Below are 22909 nucleotides of genomic sequence, written 5' to 3'. Positions count from 1 at the left end.
ATTGAGAGTCAGTTGCCGTGACGAGGAGATGATGTAGGACAGATGTTGAATACTCCGGTTGCTGCGATGATGTGGTGGTCAAGCGCGGGTCAGTGAGTCGACGCCGGGCGCTGGTGACCGGGACTCGATGAAGGTCAGGTACTGGCGAAGAACGTAGGTCTTCAGACACTTCAGTGCTGACGAGACGGCCAAAGGTGCGGTGGACCTTGTAGGCGGTTGAACGGGCGCGGTGTGACCAGTGAGGATGCTGCGTGTCCTCGTGGTGGTCACGATGCGTGGAAAAAACGCTGGTCAGAGACGCTGGGACCAGGGCGCTTGTAATCCGAGTAGCGCTTGCCAGGGACGGCGATCCGGACAAGGCGCTAGGTTGATGTCCCGGTAGAGTCCATGATGGTACGGGCGAAGCCGGGTATATGTCCTTCGCGGAGGGGCGCGGGGCCCCCCAGTTGTCACTCGTGAGATTAGTAAATTGTTGGCGGCAGATTGATGACTTACTGACTACTGACTACTGACTGACTTAGGTCCTCCACCGCTTATATAGCTGCTGATTTCTTTGTTCTCGTCTGCCACGGGTTGGAGTAGCGTCTGGACTTCGAACCCGCAGGACCGCTGACTCGGTTTATTGTCTGGGCGTTTGCATCACCCTATATGCAAGTCAGCAGTCTACGTATGGTGGTACCGATATTATTATTGAAGTCTCGAGAGAATAATTGCTGTCTCGGCTGTTTAACACATGCCGTCTGGTTATGATTTTGATGACTCTAGGAGCGGTGACATAACCGCTACATATGTAACAAATAATACAATCATTTCTAGAAGAGAAAGTGAGAAAGCGAACGTAGCAACACATAAGTAGGATGACCTACTAGCGGTAGATCGTCTTATACAGTATTCCATATTCGTATAAGTAAGTGAGCGTATCTTGGCATCTCAGTCACCCCTGTGATGTAGAATGTTTGCCGCCCCGTTCTTATCGTTAATACACACACTTGCTTTGTATGTCTATCTTTGTCGTACACGAAGTACGTTTGAATTAAGAATTCACTGAAAATGTATTTGTTTCTTACTTGGCTACATTTTGTGAAACAATTACAAGTCTATATTCATTGTGACGTCATGAAGAAATCGGAGACACCTCCGTGGTGGAGGGGTGAGGCTCTCGACTAGCAAGTTAGAGGCCGCAGTGCCCAAGTAAATTTAATTTGATTAATTTATGTTATTTGACAAATTACACATATAAAATAACATATATTATATTTGTGGCACGTCCCAGAGTGAAATATACTCTCAGTATCGCCCTGGTGTAAGACCACCATTCAGAATTGAAACGTTGCTTGAAATGGCTTTGGCCGTGTTTGGTGACCAGATCTGAATAGCCAGGTACTTCCCCACTTTCATCTTCCCCTTCTCCTATATCTCCGCACTACCTTAAGGGGGTATTTCACTATGTCGGGCTAAATATCTGACTAGCTAGCCGTTGGCTGGCTTTAAAGATCAGAATAACTTCGTTATTCAACGGCGACCGTTTCACCATTGTTGCCGAGCTTCCGGATAGATAACACTCGAAATAGTCTGGCAACATCGCAAAATGTTTGCAGTTACCCCATCTACTGCCACGCCTGTCATGTTTTGCCGCAATGTCTATGGAATGCTAGCGTCAACGCCAATTGATCTGTGGTCAACGCCGTCATCCAGTTTCCCGCCACAGTCCGCACACCGCAAAGTGTGCATTTTTTGGTTATGTTATGCTGATTATCAGGTCATTTTAGATAGATTCGTGTCGAATTAATACATTGTTTCTTATTTTGAACACAATCAAATAATTCAGGATGGATCATACAAGCATTCAAATACATTCAAGCTGTTAAAACTCGCGGCCTTCGCATCGCCGCCCTTTCACCTGCTTCTGTAAATCAAAAACCTCGGTATCCATAATAATTCGCAACAAAATTCAACTCACTTCTCCGCTGTCAAACTCGGAATGTTTTGACGCCATCTTTGATTCGAGGAATAGCGCCTAACGTGAGGTTCGAGCACTGATTAGTCAAATTGAACTTTAACCCGAGCGTTAGCGTTATTCAGATATAGTGAAAACGAAAAAATGACTAATCCGCGGATTAGTGCTTAGTCAGAACATAATCAGAGATAGTGAAATACCCCCTTAGTCTAATAACACACCCCGATTGGAACTTTTTGCGGTTTCAAACTAAAAAAATAAAATAAACATATCGGAGACGCCCGTTGAATAATAGTCGAGTATTTATGAGGCGATGTCTGAATGCGAAGAGTTGTGTTGCGATCTATCTTTTCTGCCCACCCCTGCGGAGAAACATAAAAATTTGATGTGTTTTTGTTGTAGAGATTGAGGGTGACGGGGTGATACCGGAAGTACACGACTTGTGCGCCGCGTTCCAACTGGCCGTCACCAGACATATATGTCACCGTACACAGAGGGCCATCGATTATTTAGACATACGCAATCTCATGCCCAACGAGAATAGAACTCTGGTGAGTCTGGAATTAATTAATCAATCGAAACTAATCGATCCGTGCGTAGGTGGGAAACGCTCCAAGCGCAAACCCAACATTTGTACACGGTTGACAATTTGTCACATGATAATGCGCCATTTCTACGACTTGTTCTTAAGTTTAACAGTTCGGCTGTGGTCTATGCCGGCTTCTGTGTTTCCTCTGTTATACAACATGAGTCGCCCCAAGAACCATGCTCACTCATTCCTCTCCTAAAAAAAGGCCCTCCACAAAGATGATTACGAATTAAGTTCCGTCAATCGCACGTAAGAACATTGACAACTGACTTTGTTCATCTTCTGACTCCATAACATTTTAATATATGTGAAAAAACTGGTCCTAATACAGGGTTTTCCAATAAGAGGTGTTATTTTGAATAGCCCGCTATTTCGGTAGATGTTACTTTTGAAGCTGTCATTTTTTGACATTTGACAAGTAGAAACTACGCCATTAATAAAAATGGAACGATACACGCTTTAACAACGCATTGAAATTATTAAAATTATCTTGAGTGAATCAAATGCAAATCATCTTGAGTGATGAGGCCCATTTCCACCTCGGTGGCTTCGTCAACAAGCAAAATTGTCGCATCTGGGGCTCGGAAAACCCAAGAGTTATTGTTGAAAACCTTTCTATCCTCAACGTGTGACTGTTTGGTGCGGTTTATGGTCCGGCGGAGTCATTGGACCTTACTTTTTCGAAAATGATGCTGGAGCAACAGTTACGGTGAATGGATTGCGCTATCGAGAGATGATTAATGATTTTTTATGGCCGGAATTGGATGGTATTGATCTGGACAACGTTTACTTTAAACAAGACGGCGCTACGTGCCACACAAGCAACGAAACCATTGATCTTTTACAATTGAATATCAAAATAACACCTCTTATTGGAAAACCCTGTAGATAAAATAAAACAATGTATTTTTTTTTATTATTATTTATAAAATAATGATTTTATTTATTTATTAGGTGGTTTCTGGTGGAGTAGCGTGCAATGATTTTATAGCTAAGAGTCTAGAGTTGGTCTGCAACGAGACTGGCTATAGACTAGTTCGTCCCAGACCAAAGCTCTGCACCGATAACGGAGTCATGATCGCTTGGAATGGTGTGGAAAGGTAATTATTTTATTTTTTATCTGACTCCTCGCGAGAATGCCCCGGTCTGTGCAGTATAAAGACAGGGGAACTCGGTTATGGGGCGAGGTAAGGTTTACAAGCTGCCCTGGAAACGTGGATAACCAACACCCGTGTCATGGGTCATCCGCTACGTTTGGTGACAGGGATGCTCGGTTTCATGGGGTGAAGTATGTCCCGGTCTTGGTGGCGGATACACCTGCCCGCTAACTGCGCGGCAGGCGAGATCGAAAGAGACTGGATGAAGGAGACATTTTGACCTCTCCAGCGTGCTCTATCGGAATATCGCTTGCACTTCTGGACACACTGTTCCTCAGATAACCTGATACCTTCTTACTTCTCAGAACTTCTTCTCCTTCCTTTCCTTAAAATGCCTTTTACGCAGCATCCTCAAAGAAGAAATTAGCCCCGAGGGGAATTATTTTTCTCAGTAGGAAGCACAGACATATGAATATATAGACTAGAAATTAAAGGTGAGGGGTAAAATCAACTGTTGAAGAACGAAGGGGGTAAAGCTGACTGTGATTCGTCAATAAATCAATCTGACAGTATATAGGCATCTCGCATTATAATATCACCATTTAGTTCTTAAAAGTAAAATCTGCTTTTGAATGAATAGACATTTTTACATGGGAGCGCAAATTACTCGCCACGTTATGAACAAATTTGCGAAGTCCAAATTCGGCAAAAAAAATTTTCTTCTATTTTCAGAGTCGAATATTTTGTTTACGTATTTAGTTAAGACACTTTTATAAGTGTTCATAATTTACTTCCCAGTAACAACGATGCGCACACTTGAGAATCGCTACATTCGACCAATGTTGGCTCGATGTGATAGTATATGTTTCTACAACTGATTCATATTATACGACGTGAATAAGCTTAAAATGATGCTTACATATGGAATGTAATACGACAATTGGGTTTATTCTCTTTTTCACATCTATTTTTACAAGTTTTCATATCACAAGCCACTATTTTGCCGTGTTATTTCATAAAATGCCTCGACCATAGCTCGACGCTAGTTCGAACAAGTATGATGCTTCTACAATATGGAATCCTCAATATAAGGTATACATAGATTTAGTAGAAAGTATACAGAATAAATTTTCGAAACATTTACTCAAGAAATACAACAATACTACAAATAATATGTTAACTCTACAAAAAAGACGCACATTGTCAGACCTGTTGTTTCTACATAATCTGCTAAATAATAAAATAGATAGTCCCGAATTACTTTCCGTCATTGGTTTAAATGTTCCAACGAGGCGTACCAGGCACACTACACTATTTCATATTGAAGCCAACAATACCAATGCAGCAAACAACTCAGTAATTACTCGCGCAATCACAACATACACCCATTACGAAAAATTACTACATTTAGACATCTTTCATGATTCCTTTCTAACATACAAAACTAACTTATTAAATTTCTTAGCATGACAAATTTCAAAAATATTTTCACATCATTTTTCAAAACTCCTATGTATTAACAGTCAATTACAATTCGTGAGCTTATTATAATTCTTATTTTCAATTCATTTATTATTATCTATCCACACACTTCCTTCCTTTTATAACAATCTCAGGCGAAATTACGTAATGACATTTTATGGACATACGTAATAGGTACTACAACTATGTAATAACTAAAAAAATTCTAACTGTATCTTATTGTACTGTGTATGTCTTAACAAATAAATAAATAAATAAATGATGACGTCACATTCTCAAGATTCACGGGAAGCCATACGCGAGCCCAGCCGGCTCCAATGGAACCGGTATGGGGAGTGGGGAATAATACGCTTTTAATCACTTAGGGCAGGTCTACTAATATTCATATGTCTATGGTAGGAAGGGATTTATTCTATTTATGTTTCTTCAGAATTTATTGTAGTAGGTATAAATATTAGTTGAACATTTTTTATTTATTTACAAATGAATTGTAAAAATTATATAGTATTTATTATACATTACTAAATTGCCTCAGTAACAATCTTTTGTATTTGTTAAGTGATAAATTGAAGATGTCCACTGACTCGGTATAATTATTTCCCTCCATAAGTATTCTGGGCAATGAGGAATACATATGGTAGTTAGTCCCAGAAATTCTGCACTGAAATAAATCCCGACTTCTATTATTACGTAGTTGAATCCGAAAGCTTATCAATGCAACCAATTCTGGATTATCTAATGGATTATTTAGAATTTTATTTAGAAATACCAGGTCAGTGAAAATCCTCCTGTCTGATATTTTGAGTAAGATCAGAACGAATTCATCTATAGGCGGTGATAATTTTTTTTTTACGCTTACTTTATGTCAACTAGGCTGGGATTTGTATAAAATATTTAATATAAGTTTTTTTTTGTATAAAACTGTATATATTAATTTATTTATTTCAATAGTTTGTATTTTATCAGAAATTTTAAAACTTGAATTGGGTGTTTTCCATTTTGTTTTCAGAGCAAGAAAAAACATTGGACTAACGTACGATTTGAACTCAGTAGACATCCAAGCGCAATGCGCGTTGGGAACAAACATTGTAAATGACGTCTTGGAACTGGCCATCAAATGTAGATGTATTCAAACCAAAAAAATATTACAAAATTTTTGTTGAATAAACCACATTTTTGTTATTAAATTGTAATATTATGAGTGCTTTATTATTAACATGTAGGAAAAATAAAAGTGATTTTTATTTTACGCAGCCATAATTAAAGTTTAATTGTTTTATATAAATAAAATAACAAACTAGGAATCCCAAATATCAGATCTTTCTCAAAGATATCACTGTGGAAAATGAATTAACATGCACAAATACACGTACTCCCAAGTGAATATTGTTTAGGCCAACTCTAATAATTGATAACGGCTAGTAAGTTATCTCATGCGATTTTCACACCATCTTGTATTAATAGTTGTGCTGAGTCAGATTGATGTGTCCTTTGAATGACGTTTCCGTTGAGCACACGTAACCATATTAGCAAAAAGGGAATAATTTTTTAAGATAATTATTTTATGCAGAGTGCGTGTTGTTTTGTGTTTTTAATGTTTTGTTTATGGACTTGAATACTGTATTAAAAACACGAGAAGTCGGTAAATATTGCTTAAAGAATTTTCTAGAAACTCAAAATGAAATGCTGTTGATACCAACCCTGATGTATATGACAGAAAGGGATGAAACTTGCAGAGGAAGTGACGAAAAAAGACAAAATTCTGTAAACTGAATGGAAATACCATGTGTGACCGTACTAAACATCTCCAGCATGGGTTCCAACATGCTTAACTAAACTTTATTTCAGTATGCAGTTGAAAGTACATTCCCAGCACTAAAATGGTTTTTCTACTTCGTGGGTTCTAGTATGAACAGCCAAATTGTTCTTTTGACTGCACCTGTAAGGGCATTCCGAGCACGAAAATGGTTTCTCTCCAGTGTGGGTTCTAGTATGAATAGCCAAAGCTGTTTTTTGACTGCTCTTGTAAGCACATTTAGTGCACGAGAATGGTTTTTCTCCAGTGTGGGTTCTAATATGAACTGCTAAATCGTTTTTTCGATTGGTCCTGTATTTGCATTCCAAACAAGAGAATGCTTTCTCTCCAGTGTGGGTTCCAGCATGCCTACCTAAATCACCTTTCCAGCTGCACCTGAAACTGCATTCCGTGCACGAGAATGGTTTCTGGTCATTGTGTGTTCTTATATGAGCAGTCAAAGTGATTTTATGACTCGAGCTGTATGAACAGGAAGGGCAGAAGAACGATTTCTTCTCTTTGACTGATGTTTTAGCTCTCGTTTTTTTTGTAACAATAGAAGATAATGTTGATGAAACGAAATCTGTAAAAATAAATTACAAATTAACAAATGCATTGAAGGTAATTGTTACATAAACGATATATTAAAATCAAAGTATAAGTGTTACAACCTTTCAGTTTTAACACTAATACACCTTGAACATGTTTGCATAGTTTCGAAAAACACTGAAAACCCTTAGATAACAAATAAATGAATAAAAAAATGTATATATATTTGCAACCATGACTTAAAACTATATGTAGAAATCAGGACGGTTCATTGTTATGTTCTCTCTAATATTTTGAGTGGCGTCTAAACCAGAGTGCTGCTTAGCTTTATTACAAACGATTTGAAAGAAAGAATTTAGGAATGTGGAAATATACAAACATACTTAAAATACCCTGGGGAGATAGAATGACTTGACCGAAGTCCCAATGCAGAGAGAAATGGAATAATGAGTCAATAGTTTACCTCGACTTTGGTCTGTTCTTTCAAGATGAACTAAACATTCGTTTTTAAAATCAGGAAAGTCAATATCTATTTTAGAGTATGCGCCACATTCTTGCGTATGTTCCTCCACCGCTAGAGTCCCAGGTTCACACTTGAACGCAGTAGCGTCTACTATCTCTTGTTTGACAATCCCAAACTGTAATACTGCATCACAAGGGGATGTTGGACTCTCTTCTTCGGGGATTGTGTCCGTTTCTGACTTTATGACACCGACATCTGAGCTCATAAGATCCATTTCAGGTGATTTCCTTTGTGATAGTATTCTGAAAACATCGTAAATGTAATATTGTGCTACGAAACCACACTGCGGTGGACGTCAAACTCGGACGTCGGCCTTTGTGTCAGAGTCATCATAGTTTTCTTAAAACCAGTTTTGTTTCCATTTTTAATTTTTTAGTTCCGCGTTTGAAGTGAAATAGCTTTTTGATAACATTGTTTTATTTTACTTGTAGTTCATTTTTGTATGTTTTATAAACGTTTCCCCAGATTTCAATCAAGTAATTTAAATGTGAATGTACGATATAGTGATTTGTTTTGGGGTATTATGCAGTATTGCGCTACTTCCTTCTTTAGCTAACGTTTCGGACAGCATTGCAGTGTCCATCATCAGGGCAGACGTGTAATCAGATTAGACATCTGCTCTGACGATGGACGCTGCATTGCAGTCCGAAACGTTGGCTAAAGAAGGAAGTAGCGCAACACGTCATAATACCCCAAAAAACAAATCACTTCATTACCTACTTTTGACCGTGAAAATGTCAAATCATATCATCCAGTGTTGGCATACTCAAATAAGTCACCACTGATTTAAAAAAAAAATCATAAAATCTATAATAGCAGCGCATCCGACTGCCTATAATGATATGGCATTAATCTGTACTCGCGTTGAGATTTTCTTATTTAATTCGTATTTACGAATATATATTTGTTTTTCCTCTTTCTTTTATAAATCTCTAAATAGTATAAAATAAAAGTAGCTATCCGCATCTGTCTATTTGTGCGCTTAGTGCTTCTAAACCAGTGGTTCTTAACCTTTTTGGGGGTACCGAACCCCACCAGTTACATATGCACATTCACCGAACCCCTCCTAATTTGAAAAATTAGGAGTAAATGTCTATGGTCCGTATATAATGACTATGGTCATTTTCGGGCGGCCATCTTGACCGGTAATCGCAAGCTCTACCGCTGCGTGATCACCTTTAGCCAATGATGGACAAGCGGGGCATGTCACCACGAATCATATAAGTCGGGGGTCTTGACCTCCACCGAACCCCCGAGACTGACTCACCGAACCCCTGGGGTTCGATCGAACCCAGGTTAAGAACCACTGTTCTAAACTGTGCAACGGATATTGATAGGGTTTTCACTTTCATTTAGAAATTTTCTTTCAGAACGCTTACATATATGATACGCGTGCATGCATATTATATTTATAGAAAGTAGAGAAAAGTCTATGTTTTATAAACAAGTCGTAAAAATATATTTATAGGTACTAAATTTCCAACGCTGGCTTGAGATACATCAAATTAATGTGCTACGGAATTGTATATCTTAAAAAGGCCTACAGCAATGTAAGTGATGGTATATGTCTATCTCCTAAGGACAATCCCTAGCAACGCTGGGTACACGTCAGCTAGTATTTAATAAAATAAAACACAGTTATTATTCATTTTCATTCAGTTATAATGTTAGAGAAAATTAAAATTATTCCTCAATTAATTGGAATACATATATAACTTACACTTGAATTATTCAATTTTACGAATCCATTTGTAAAAAAAACTAGGAACAAGGGAATGGTTTTTCTGGTGAGTTAACATAACTGCACTGGGTACAGCAGAATGCTTTGATAGGAAACACACAACTCTGCGTGGAACAAAATAAATATCGTCACCTTAAAGCAATAGTGGGATATCTTAAAAAATGCTGTTCTGAGATAATAGGACTTTTAGGTTTGCGTGAGCTCTAGCAGCATCAAATTAACTAATCTTGCAGATTAATGATATGGTAAAAGAGAGGTAAATTATTTAACATCAACACAGAATTGTAATAATAGAAAAATAATTAACTTTTTCATACTAATTTCGACAAAGTATACGTACATCTGGAAATATCTCACTGTTGCGTGGAGTGTTTGGTAATCATCTCAAATTATCTCAGTGTAGCATAGTAATAATATTACGAGTTTAGATGGATAAATGAATTAATAATTGTTTCTCGGGAGATTTTTTCAATGTGGACGACTGTTTCAGGCTAATTACTATTAACTATTGCTTAAAATAACTAATAATTCTTATTTCTGCATGTTTTTCCATACTGTTTATAATCATAAATACATTTTCAACAGTACACACGCAGTCACTCCGATAGTTTGTCAATACGACAATTGTAAGGTGGAATTTATTTATGAGAAGCGTATGTAACAAAAATAACAGAAAACCAAGAATAAAAAGTAGGTATGTATCAAAAATAACAGAAAAGTATGTAATTTTTTTTACAGAAAACTTTAAGAACAAAAAAAATAAAACAAATATGTGTTGATTCCCTGGAAACCTACAATGAACATTCGTCGTTATTTTCTTCTTGCACATCGCGGTCTGTATTGGCAGTATTAATTAATTCAAAAAAAATTATGAGGTTTTTTTGGTATAACACCACTTTGGCAAAGAAATAAGAAATCACGATTTTTATTGGGTGGAATTGTAGGTGGAACTTTATACTATTCTCATTCCGAACATTCTTTAGTCGCTCTCTCACATTAATACTCTGATTGAATGGATCCTCGGTGTAGGTGCTTTTGTATTTGATAACTGACGGTTCATCTTTAGTGATCTGTAAAATCTTAACTTTATTCCAAATACATTTATTTTTGTCCATGTTTATTGAGATTTTTTTTCCAGTCTTCTCACATACCTTCTTCCAGTCAATGAAGTCCGTTGTTTCCATTTCAGTTAACTTATAACGAGGTTCATTCTTCTTGGAACACTTTATGATCATTGCTAACTCCGTTGGAATAAATATTAGGCCTTGTTTTAAAACCCTGACCTTTTCTCTGTCGATGCAATAATGAATGGATTCTCCTTCGTTCTCTGAGTGCCCAACAATTAGATATTTAAGGGTAATGATTTGAATATCAAGTGTTCATAGTGCATGCATGTACATGGAACATAAAAATTTGTTTTTATTCTGTGCCACACAAAAGTCAAAAGTCTTTTAAAAATTTGTACACGCAGGTAGACATTTCAATTGCGCCTCTTTTAGCTACACCCTCATGCCGCATATAACAATGGCCCTGTTGTGTTTTGGTATTGTAAATACAGAAGTTTTAAAGTTTAACTTACTCTTATAAAAAAAATACATATATTGCCATTCGGCAACGGCACAACAGCTTGAAAGTCATAAATGGCAACTACAGTATCATCAGTGGTCTTGGTAATGTTTTTATCTTTTTCTTGTTGAGATAGCTTTACATTCTGAATGTGTTCAGAATATTATTATTTTTTCTAATTTCTCATTTGCAGTAATATAGTTGTAATATACACAAAATGCGCAAGGGTTCTTTTTTGGTTTAAAAAATTTTATTGAATTTGGTATTGACTATTTTCCCGTATGTAGAGTGTGTAACATAGAGATTAGCGACCGAGACACACTTCTATTTGTACAAATTGTACATCTTTTGGATATTTGGAGATCCGAGCTGATCCTGCACGACAATAGTGCGATTCCACTCTACTAAAGCTGTTGATGTGATTCATAACACCATCAACTAAATCATCCTTTTGCAGGAAGCTGTCTGTTTTCTTTTTTAATGCAGTGCTTAAGGAATTATTTCTTATATCTAAGGTTGCCATAAAAAATCTTACATACACGTATGTAATGTCCATCTCTCTCAAAATAATAACCACTATTAGCTAGCATTCATGGAATCATAAATATTAAAATATTTTAATCGATCAACTTCCAAAACAGATTCAGAACATTTGTATTTACAATTAGTACACAGTAGAGGCTTAATTTGTTTTGATCTGCGTACCTTTCCTGACTTTGCTACATACTCCTGACCAGTATTCACCTTCAGTTTCTTTATGTTTCTCTTCGAAGATCACCCAACTTATTGAAAACTATAGAGCATCAGTGAGACAATGAATTCATTTCAGTATTTTAAACGGCCTTTTGGAAGCAACAGTGGGACAACATCAATATCTCAGTGTTGCTCTGAGTGACCGAACATTTCAATACTGAGATTTTACTTGTAACACTGGCATTTTTTTTTACAAAATATCCCAGTAATGCATCACGTAGAGCACAAAATTTTACATCGAACTGCATACTTATCTCAAAAGTGTATTTTTCGAAGATATCCCACTATTGCTTTAAGGTGACGATATGTTACTAAGTCGTTTTTGTCGTGTTATATCTAATTATTTTGGTATTTCCAGTAGGCAAATTACCAGGGGTTGGTAGTTTGTTTTAATATTGTTCAGCGAAAAACCTTACAAGTAATATGAATTATTAATGATCGAATTTTATGGTCGAATCGTTATTATGATATATGGGATTATGGGATTTCTTTAAATTATTTTTTGTTGTATTTTGAAGGGATGTGTTTACATTGGTATAGGGATGGTCATTATATAAACTATATACATATTTTAATTTCGGAATTATTATGAAAGTTTTAATAGATTCAAAAGCGGAGACTTAACAGATGATTATAATTGCTTATTCATTACAATTTTTTTAGTGAAGCGGGTAATTTCAAAGGATTCTAGTCTATCAAGTTTATGACCTGTATTACAAGTATGGAGAATTTTACCTTCTCTGTCTTTATCAAACGAATGTTTGTTTATAATGAAGCATCAGACTTGCGTCCATCAGGAAGTGTTTAGGGAGTCTGTGTGTGATGTAATCTAAGATTATTTTTTGATTTTCCAGATACTTATTTTCCATGAAGGGGTGAATCATTTAAATTTACTGAATTTAATGTTTATGTTCTTTATACAAATATAACGGTGTCATATGAGCCTCACATTTTTTACCTCATATGGGTGTTTAAAATGTTACCTGGCTATTGTAGACTTAGAGCCTTTGTGTTTTCTCGGTAGGGAAAAAAATTGTTACCTTAATACCCTAATAATCTAAGGTTGATTTGATTTTAGATTTTATGGATTCTTTCGTAATCCTCTAACTGGCAAGGGTTTATAACAATACCGTTTTATTTTTCTAACTTACTAGTACTGCCGCCCATTTGGCCTTATTACTATTACCATCAGAATGTTGTACTTACTTGTCTGAATTTACCTTACATAAATGAGTTTTATAAATTCTTAACTGGATTAAAAACCTTACTTTAAACACAAGGACTTTTCAAAACATTTTTAAAACATTACAGCGGCGAGTAGCAGGCGTCCCCGGTGCGGGCCAAAACTGTTGGTAAATTTTGCCAACATTCGCGGCCTGCACACAAATTTAAATTCCGTCCATCACCATCTTTTGTCCCAACGTCCCAACCTTCTTTTCCTATCCGAAACTCAGATAGCCGAGCCGCCAGACTCCTCCTATCTGGACTGCCCGGGCTTTACCCTCGCAAGCAAATTCCGACTGAAAGGAGGAGTCTGCCTCTATAGTCGAGCTGACGTCAACTGTGTGCGACTATTGAGTCTGGAAAACTCCAGATTCGACGTAATGTGGGTGCGCGTCAATCTTGCCAGTACGGCAAGATTCTACGCATGTCTATACCGCTCACCGAACCATAGCGAATCAGACACTTCCGAGCTCTTCAAACATTTGAGCGATACTATTGATGATCTCTTGCCCCGCTACCCTTCGGCCGAGTTTGTTGTTCTGGGGGACTTCAACGTACATAACGAACCATGGTTGAAGTTCTCAGGCCCAACGGACTCGGCTGGCCGACAGGCGGAATCCTTTGCCATTTGCTACGGATTAGAGCAATTGGTTCAGGAGCCTACAAGGGTTCCTGATGTCCAGACTCACCGCTCCAATCTGTTAGACCTATTCTTAACTACTGTGCCACACGGTTATAAGATTGACGTCACAGCGCCTCTGGGATCATCTGACCACTGCCTAGTGACGACATCAATCCCCGTTAGCCTCAGACCAACCAATGAGAGGCTGAGGAGAAAAGTGTGGCACTATAGGTCAGCAGATTGGTTCGGTATGCGGGCCCATTTCAATGCTTTTCCGTGGTCAGCTGTTTGTTTTCGGACTTCGGACCCTTCAAGATGTGCCCAGGAGATTGGTGAAGTCATCAAATCGGCGATGGATGGCTTCATACAATCGACTACTAAAGAAACTGGTGTGGGCTCAAAGCCGTGGTTCAGTCGACAATGCTCCGAAGCAGTTCGACGAAAAAACGCGGCTTACTGAGCCTACAACACATCTCGAACGCCCGAAAGCAGATCAGCATACAACAAATCGGCAAAGGAATGCAAGAGAATCATCAATAGGTCAAAATTCGAACACGACCTGCAGATCAGCAAAAAGCTGGCTGCCTGCCCGCATGGCAGCAGAGCATTCTGGTCGCTTGCGGGCTCAATAGGTCGAAATTTTTGCAAACCCAGTTTGCCACCTCTTACCAGACCTGACGGCTCACTAGCAAACACCGCCACCGAAAAGGCAAACCTTTTAGGGAAAATGTTTGCGGAAAACTCGACCCTCGACGACCGGGGTGCTGTTCCGCCGTCGGTTCCTCACTGCGGCTTCTATATGAAAAAGCTGAGGATCCGGCATCGGGATGTACTCCACGTCATACGGGGGCTCAATGTTAACAAAGCTAGTGGACCTGATGGAATACCTGCCCTGGTATTGCAGAGGTGTGCTGCGGAAATAGTTCCAGTTTTGACAAAGCTCTTCAAAATGTCCCTGAAGTGTGGCACTGTGCCCGCTGGTTGGAAAAAAGCGGTAATTCACCCTATTCCCAAGAAAGGTGACCGCTCCAACCCGGCCCACTACCGCCCCATAGCGATCATATCAGTTCTGTCCAAAGTGATGGAACGTGTGATCAACGACAAACTGCTCACATACCTCGAGAAGAACAAAATTATCAACGACCGTCAATACGGATTCCGGCGGAACCGCTCGTGCGGTGATCTTCTCGTGTATGTGACGCATGTTTGGGGGCGGTGCCTGGAACGTCACGGTGAGACCCAAACGGTCGCACTAGACATATCCAAGGCCTTTGACCGGGTCTGGCACCGAGGACTTGTCAACAAATTGCATTCTTACGGACTTCCCGCATCCCTGTGTACGTGGATTGCTGACTTTTTAAGGGATAGGTCGATTCAGGCGGTAGCTGACGGTTTCACCTCTTCCTCGCACTCCATAAATGCTGGCGTCCCACAGGGATCGGTTCTGTCTCCGACTTTGTTTTTGTTGCACATCAATGACCTTTTGACATGTGCACCGATTCATTGTTACGCGGATGACAGTACAGTTCATGATAGCTTTTTGTTTGACAAGCCCCCAAAGGGCACACAAACTCCAACGGCTCGGAGGGCTTTGAAGCAGAGAATGGACGGTTATCTCGAGAGTATTTCCTCCTGGGGTAAAAATAATCTCGTCGAATTTAATGTTTCAAAGACCCAATCCTGTCTGATTACGTCTAAAAGGGATCCAAATGATAATCTAGTCTCCTTCAACGGAAGCAATCTTCCGAACAGGCCATCCATTGATATGCTTGGTGTAACTATAAGTGACCAGCTCAGGTACGGGGGCTCCATCGAAGTCATTGTAAAGTTGGCCTCTCAGAAGCTGGGCGTACTGTACAGGGCCCGCAGATACTTTAATAGTACACAGCTGCTCACCCTGTAAAAATCGCAAGTGCGCCCTACTGTCGAATTTGGCAGCCATCTCTGGTCTGGAGCCCCAAAATACCTGAAAAAAACCCTTGACTCTGTGCAGAAACGGGCGGTCCGTTTGATAGATTCCCCAATCTTAACAAACGGACTGCAATCTTTAGAGCACAGGCGTCAGGTAGGTATGCTGTCCTTGTTCTATCGGTATTACAATGGAAGATGCTCTGAGGAACTAGCGTCATTGATCCCTTCGGCACCGGTGCGTAGTCGGGATACACGCCAAACGCGCGCCCAACATTTGTACACAGTTGACACTTGTCACATGAGAACGGGTCGCTTCTACGATTCGTTCTTAAGTTCAACAGCTCGGCTGTGGAACGAACTGCCGGCCTCTGTGTTTCCTCCCTCCTACAACATGGGACACTTCAAGACCCATGTTCACTCCTTCCTCTCCACAAACAGACCCTCCACACAGCATCCCCAAATATGACATAGGCCCTGAGGGAAATTATTTTCTTCAGGGCCTCCTGTGTGGAGTAAATATAAAAAAAAAAAAGGTGCAAACTCATCTTAAGAATCACTTGAATCAAATTCATTTTAAGATTCACTTGACCCTTCAGATCGCCATAATATGTACTTTTTGAAGCGTCTGGAGCCAGTTTGACTAAGTCATCTCGAATTGGGGTATTTTGGGAAGCTGAAAGTAATTGGGAGGGTAAGGATTCATTTGAGATGTCACCAAACACGCGCAAAGTAATTTCAAGGAACATTTCAATTCTGAATTGTGGTCATACACTAGGGCGATACTGAGAGCATCGTCCATTCACGAACTTGCCGCAAATATATTGCATTTACATATACTTATAATAATGCCGGGATTAGAACCCGCGACCTTTGGTTTTTTAGTCGAGAGCCTTACTCTTCGACCACAAAGGCCGTCAAATTAATTAAATCACCACTTATATTTCTCATTTATTCGCTTAATATTAGAGTCAGGATCAGTAATTTGGAACGCGCCACATGATGTTAAGTTTGGTAGAATAGAAAAAATTTATTTTCTGAACCTGTTAGATTTGAAGTCCTACCATTAAATAAACTACTTACAAAAGAATGAACGATTGCAGGATAGTCATATTATTTTTTGTTCCGTTTCATGTACTAATGTGTTTTGTCTATGGTCGTATTTGTCTTTGACATCATTTTACCCATGGACCTATCTGTCATCACACGTCTCTCAATTTTCAATTAGTTTTTCAATAATTAAATTAGAAAAATACCCGCAACTGGCGATTCATGCTCGTCAACACAAAAACGAATGTGCATATATATGTCTCATTCTAACCAATCAGTCGAAACGGTAAGTGCAATTACTTTTATGTTGCGACCTCGTGAGACATTTATTCAATTAGCAATCTCAACAGGACTTGAAACTGTAATACCGGTTGTTTTGATCTCATTTCTACGTTTAGTACCCACCATTATAAAAAATAATCCACATCTCAAAAAACCGTAGTTGAGTCCCGGTATATCAGTAGCTCCGTATCCTCGCTAAGTACGATATGCATCACTCAAATTTAAGCAGACAAAATCGGCGGCTCAATCCTTGAGCCGCAAAGCTGTTCCATTTAAAGACGGCAAGCCGTTTGGAGTGACACTTGTTAAGTAGACATTTACATAAATAATACCTGCTTTCTTCGTCTCACAGAAATTTACGTACATTGCCTACTTTTATCATTATCAAATTTAATGCCTCATTGAGCTCAAACTCACTCTAAAACAGTCCGGTAAGGTATTTAAAAGATTTTAAAAGTTCTAATGTGGCAACAGTTTGTGTTCAGCGGTTATTTTGTCATAATTTTATTAATATAATTGAAATCCTTATTCCCACCACAAACCCGATAAATATTTTGACATCTGCTGATTATGAGTTTCATCGAATTTCTGTCGTCGTTGATTACATCATTTAAGGTGAGATATCAATATTTTCTACTCGAATTACAAATATTTTAACACATAAAGACGTGTTCTATAATAAAAACAACTGTTCGATTCACTGTTCACAGTAATTATCCAGAAAATCGTTAATGACTTTTAACGTTCATTCAAATTAAAAGAAAAAGGGTGAAAGGGTTAAAAGCAACCGATATTTACACACCTTTTTACATGTGATAAGTATAACGAAAGCATTAAGCAAATTAAACTCATGATTCGTTAATCGAGGCAATACTGTTTTCAATCAGAGGGGCGAGGATTTCATTTCTTTTATTAATGAAATCGCGACAACAATATACATGAGTTTGGTTTTGCAAAGATATCAATACACGTTTCTCTATGAAAATCTTATTTATGAAAACAACAATATGTTGGTGATATCTATAGAACTTATATACGGATTATATGCCTAACCGCGTTTAAAAACCACTGATATACCGAGCGTCAGACCCATTTTTGTACTTGATATCCGCTTAACTAGCACATCATACATACAAGTATTTAAAGCCCAACTAACTAGATAGTATTACAATAATCAACCGTTGGAAAAATAAACTGAATTATTATTAATGTTTGCAAAACCTGTCCATAAACAAGCTTATTCCATTTATGGGTGTATTATTTTAAATATGTGTTTTTGTTATTTATAGTGCTCCTCTCACTAGATAAAATTATATTTCATGCTATCGAATTGTTATAAATTACGATCTTGAAGCATTTTTGCATTCAAACTTCAATAAAATCCAATGTCTTGGATTAATATTCACGACAGAGTAGTCATCAAGTGCCATAGTAATATGGCATATCAACGATTATTTCGTTTTCCAGAATATCATGCTAAAATCAGAATTAAATTGCAGTTCACCTGAAATGGATCTTGTGACCTTAGATGTCGGTGTCATAAAGTCAGAACCGGACACTATCTCCCAAGAAGAATGTCCAACATCACCTTTTGAAGCACTATTGCCGTTTGGGACTGTCAAACAGGAGACCGATGAAGCTACTGCGATCGAGTGTGTCCCATGGACTCTAGTGGTAGAAGAACATGCCCAAGTATTCTCGGAAATAGATATTGATTATCCTGACATTAAAAAGGAATGTTTCGTTCATCTTGAAAGGATCGAACAAAGTCTTGGTAAGCTATTCACTTATTCTTCCGATGACCTCTCCTATCGAACATTAGTTTACCCCGCAGACTGCCGCCCTAAAAAGCTCAGGAGAAATAAAACAGACCGGTAACTTCGGTTTCGATACGTATCACCGCTAGAATTTGATTTGGTTTTGATGATCTTCAGTTGGAATTCCTAATTTAAAATTAATGAATCTCAGGAACTTATACTGCACTCTCTCAATTTTTAGTTAGAGAGCTTATAAAATGGAGCCCAGATTATTGCATTATACTAAAGATTACTTCTCACCAAACCAATGAATAGCAATTTAAAGAAGTTAATTAATTTTAAATCTTTCACCGTTCTCAAAATAAACCATAAACATTTCGTGGCCTTGTTAGTTATTTCATTTATATGAGGAATAAAATATAATGCACTGTCAAAATCAATCCCAAGGTCCTTAATTTGCTCTACTCTTTTAAGAAAATTTTGTTAATTCTATATTGATGCAATATGGGTTTTTGATTCGTGCAAAAGTTATTGTTTGACATTTTTCGATGTTAAGAAACAGTTCATTACGGGTGCACCACTCTTGTAGCCTCATAAGATTTTATTTTAATTCGTGACGGTCATTAGTAATAGTTTTGTAAATTTGAAGATCGTCTGCATATATGAGTATTTTAATATATGGAGTTATAACTCCATCAAAAACGGTAGTTATGTTGTTGATAAACAAGATAAACAATACTGGACCCAAATGTTACCCCTGTTGAACACTGGTGAAAATTTGAAATTGCTGTGAATTGTGTTAGTTGAGTTTGACTGATATTTTTCCGGTTATTCCAAGGATTCTTAGTTTATGTATGGGTATTTTATGTGAGACTTGGTCGAAGGCTTTACTTAAGTCAGTATACACCACGTCTGTTTGAAGACGCTTGTTCATGTTATTAAAAAGATATTCCTGATATATCATTAAATTTATAAGAGTCTATCTTTTGCCATGAAACCATGTTGTCGATGTGAAATCACTTTATTAAGCTCGGGCGATAGTTTTAAGAGAAGAACGGATTCTAATAATTTAGGGATTGACGACTGTATACATATAGGTTTATAGTTAGAAATGACTAATTTGTGACCTTTTATAAATATTGGACACAGAAAACTTGTTTTCCATTGTTTCGGTAAGGTACCACTTTTTAAAGACGAGTTAACAAGTTTTGTGAGAGGAGAAGTTAAGACTGATAAACATTTGGATAAGCATATTGGAAAAATGTTATCGGGGCCTGCCGATTTGTAAAGATCAAGGGATTTTAGTTTAGTTCTAATATCACTTTCTTCAAATATAAATCGATTATACTTGATCTTATTTTTATTTATAGCTGTTGTAGTGTCGTAACAATGGAGACTGTTTGAACAGATTCACGACTTCTTGTGGGTTATCGGCCATTTAATTATCTAAATACATGTTTGAGGGTATACTTGAATCATTGTAATTAAGCATGTTTGAAAATTTATAAATGTTCTGATAGCTGACAGAAGTCAATTCTTCGCTGTTACCGATGCATTTTTTGTAACATAACTTCATCATTTTTTGGTAATCTTTCTTAGTTCGCAAAATTTTGCATAATCATTAGCTTTATTTCTTATTACTCTAATAAGGTCGTTATTAAACCATTTTGGGTATTTATGCGAAATATTTTTAGACACGGGTAAATACAGATCGATAGCATTATTAAGAATAAAAAAAAATTATTTACCATTTCATTGACTTTTTCTTCAAAGTCCAAAAATTCCAGTGAGTAGAAGACAAAAATTGATAATTTGACTATAGTCTGTTTCGATATCGTTCGTTCACTTCGGATTTTCTACGTGTACAAGAAGTAATGTGCAAATAGAACTCCCTGTTCCAGACTAAGGAACCACTCATACATATAATATCGCAAACATACGAACGTATTTAATGAAACTAGGCACTCAAAAAAATTAAAACTCTTACAAATATATAAAAAAAATTCACATTTTTAATTAATGTTTATGAAAAAATTATTTCACTGTCGAATAGTGGGCGGGCACAAACGAATTGTTCCGCGGGCGCAATGGTGCCCGAGGGCACGGGGTTGGGAACCCCTGATGTAGACGGATGTTTTTTTATTATTGGAATGTAGAATTCAACCGTTAGAGGGGGATGATACTTTTTGATTGAGAGAATGAATTCGTCAGATGCGGATACTTTAACGGGGGAAGAATTGGAAAAATACAAGATCGAGAAGACGAGAGTTTGCACTGTATACATAGTTCAACTGCCGAAGGCTTAGAAAATTTGACATTTCGATTATTTCATGAGAAGCATGATTGATGTTGTCCGTGCACGAAGTTTTATTGTTTTCTATGTCCATGTAACATATGCTGATTTTAGTCTCCTGCCGAGATCATAGTGACATCAGGAAATTTTCTTCGGAATGTTTCAGCATCTAGGGTCTTTATAAAGTTGGGCGTCGGAAGATGGGGGAATACAGATACAGCCGATTATATTTTTTTCCTTTTTGGCAGACACCATTATGAATAGTTGTTCTAGATGTGGATTGATGCATTTGAGTTTTCTTGAATTAAATTTGTTATGTATGGATACTAACACAACACTTCCTCTAGCTTTATTGCTAGTGCTTCTATCTTTTCTATTTACGTATGTTCAAGGAAACCCAACTCTTTATTGTGTATGATTTTATTTAGCCATGTCTCAGTGAAGGTGTAAGAGTCGTAGTCCAAGTAAGGTAAGGTTGATTTCAGGTCCTGTAATTTAGTTCTTAGTCCACGTACGTTTGATAGAAAATTTTTATTTTAGAATTTAGGCTTTTGGGTACATTTTGACAATTGTTGGATTATTGGTAATTTATTTTTTTGTGGTGTCCGTTTCGCCAGATGTCTTTCTTTTTTCTAGTTCGTCTCTTAGGTCAGATAACTGCTTACGCTGTAGAATTATTTGATCATGGTAAAACCTTATATTGTTTAAAAATATGTTTCTTGCCTAGTCATATTTTATGCCACTTTGCTTCTGGAAAGTCGACATTTATTCCTCTCGGTTTGTCAACATTCCTTTTACGCATTCTATAAATTTTATGGTCTAGGTTTGTTGTTGAAATTTCAATGTCAACATTTTTTTCTTGACAGATGTTATGTTTTGCTGTCGATAACGACGATATCATTATAAATTATTTCTGTGTTTTCAGATTTCGTTTCATCAAAAATATCTGTTAGTGATTCAAAACACCCGAATGCAAAAAAGTCTTTCACAAGAAAAAACATATTTTCCCGCCCAACTTGTACCTACAGGGCTAGGAACAAAAGTGTTCTGATTACGCATATTAGAACACACACCGGCGAAAAACCATTCTCGTGCTCAATATGCACCTACAAAAGCTCTTCAAAATGGTATATGCTCTCTCATGCAAGAACCCACACCGATGAGAAACCATTCTCGTGCTCGGAATGCACGTACAAGTGCTCTATTAAAAGCAATATGGTTTCACATACTCGATCCCACACCGGTGAGAAACCATTCTCATGCTCGGAATGCACATACAAGTGCTCTCATAGAAGCAGTTTGATTTCACATACTAGAACCCACACTGGAGAGAAACCATTCTCTTGCTCGAAATGCACGTACAAGTGCTCTGTTAATAGAAGTATGGTTTTACATACTAGAACCCACACTGGAGAGAAACCATTCTGGTGCTCGGAATGCACGTACAAGTGCTCTATTAAAAGCAATATGGTTTCACATACTCGATCCCACACCGGTGAGAAACCATTCTCATGCTCGGAATGCACATACAAGTGCTCTCAAAAAAGCAGTTTGATTTCACATACTAGAACCCACACTGGAGAGAAACCATTCTCTTGCTCGAAATGCACGTACAAGTGCTCTATTAAAGGCAGAATGGTTTCACATACTAGAACCCACACTGGAGAGAAACCATTCTCTTGCTCGAAATGCACGTTCAAGTGCTATATTAAAAGCAGAAT

The 22909-nt window shown here is 37.7% G+C and overlaps 1 protein-coding gene across 2 annotated transcripts in view; it reads left to right on the top strand.

Moving 5' to 3' along the window:
* Nucleotides 1-22347, top strand: part of Tcs4 (Threonyl-carbamoyl synthesis 4) — a 41362-nt gene extending 19015 nt beyond the window's left edge. Inside the window, exons 7-9 of one of the 2 annotated variants that reach the window (XM_089642043.1) lie at nucleotides 2360-2508; nucleotides 3501-3646; nucleotides 22114-22347. In XM_089642043.1, coding sequence (XP_089498169.1) covers nucleotides 2360-2508; nucleotides 3501-3646; nucleotides 22114-22141 — 323 coding nt within the window. In that variant the 3' untranslated portion in view covers nucleotides 22142-22347. Of the gene's footprint in view, nucleotides 1-2359; nucleotides 2509-3500; nucleotides 3647-6134; nucleotides 6418-22113 lie in introns of those variants that run through there. The other variant, XM_089642042.1, reaches the window with a different exon arrangement.
* The last annotated feature ends 562 nt before the right edge of the window (nucleotides 22348-22909 follow it).

Source organism: Hesperophylax consimilis, chromosome 17 (assembly GCF_061612785.1).
Source record: "Hesperophylax consimilis isolate HC1 chromosome 17, BYU_Hcon_1.0, whole genome shotgun sequence".
NCBI classification, from domain to species: Eukaryota; Metazoa; Arthropoda; class Insecta; order Trichoptera; family Limnephilidae; genus Hesperophylax; species Hesperophylax consimilis.
The sequence above is the reverse complement of the archived record's forward strand: the minus strand, read 5'-3'. Positions and strand labels throughout refer to the sequence as shown.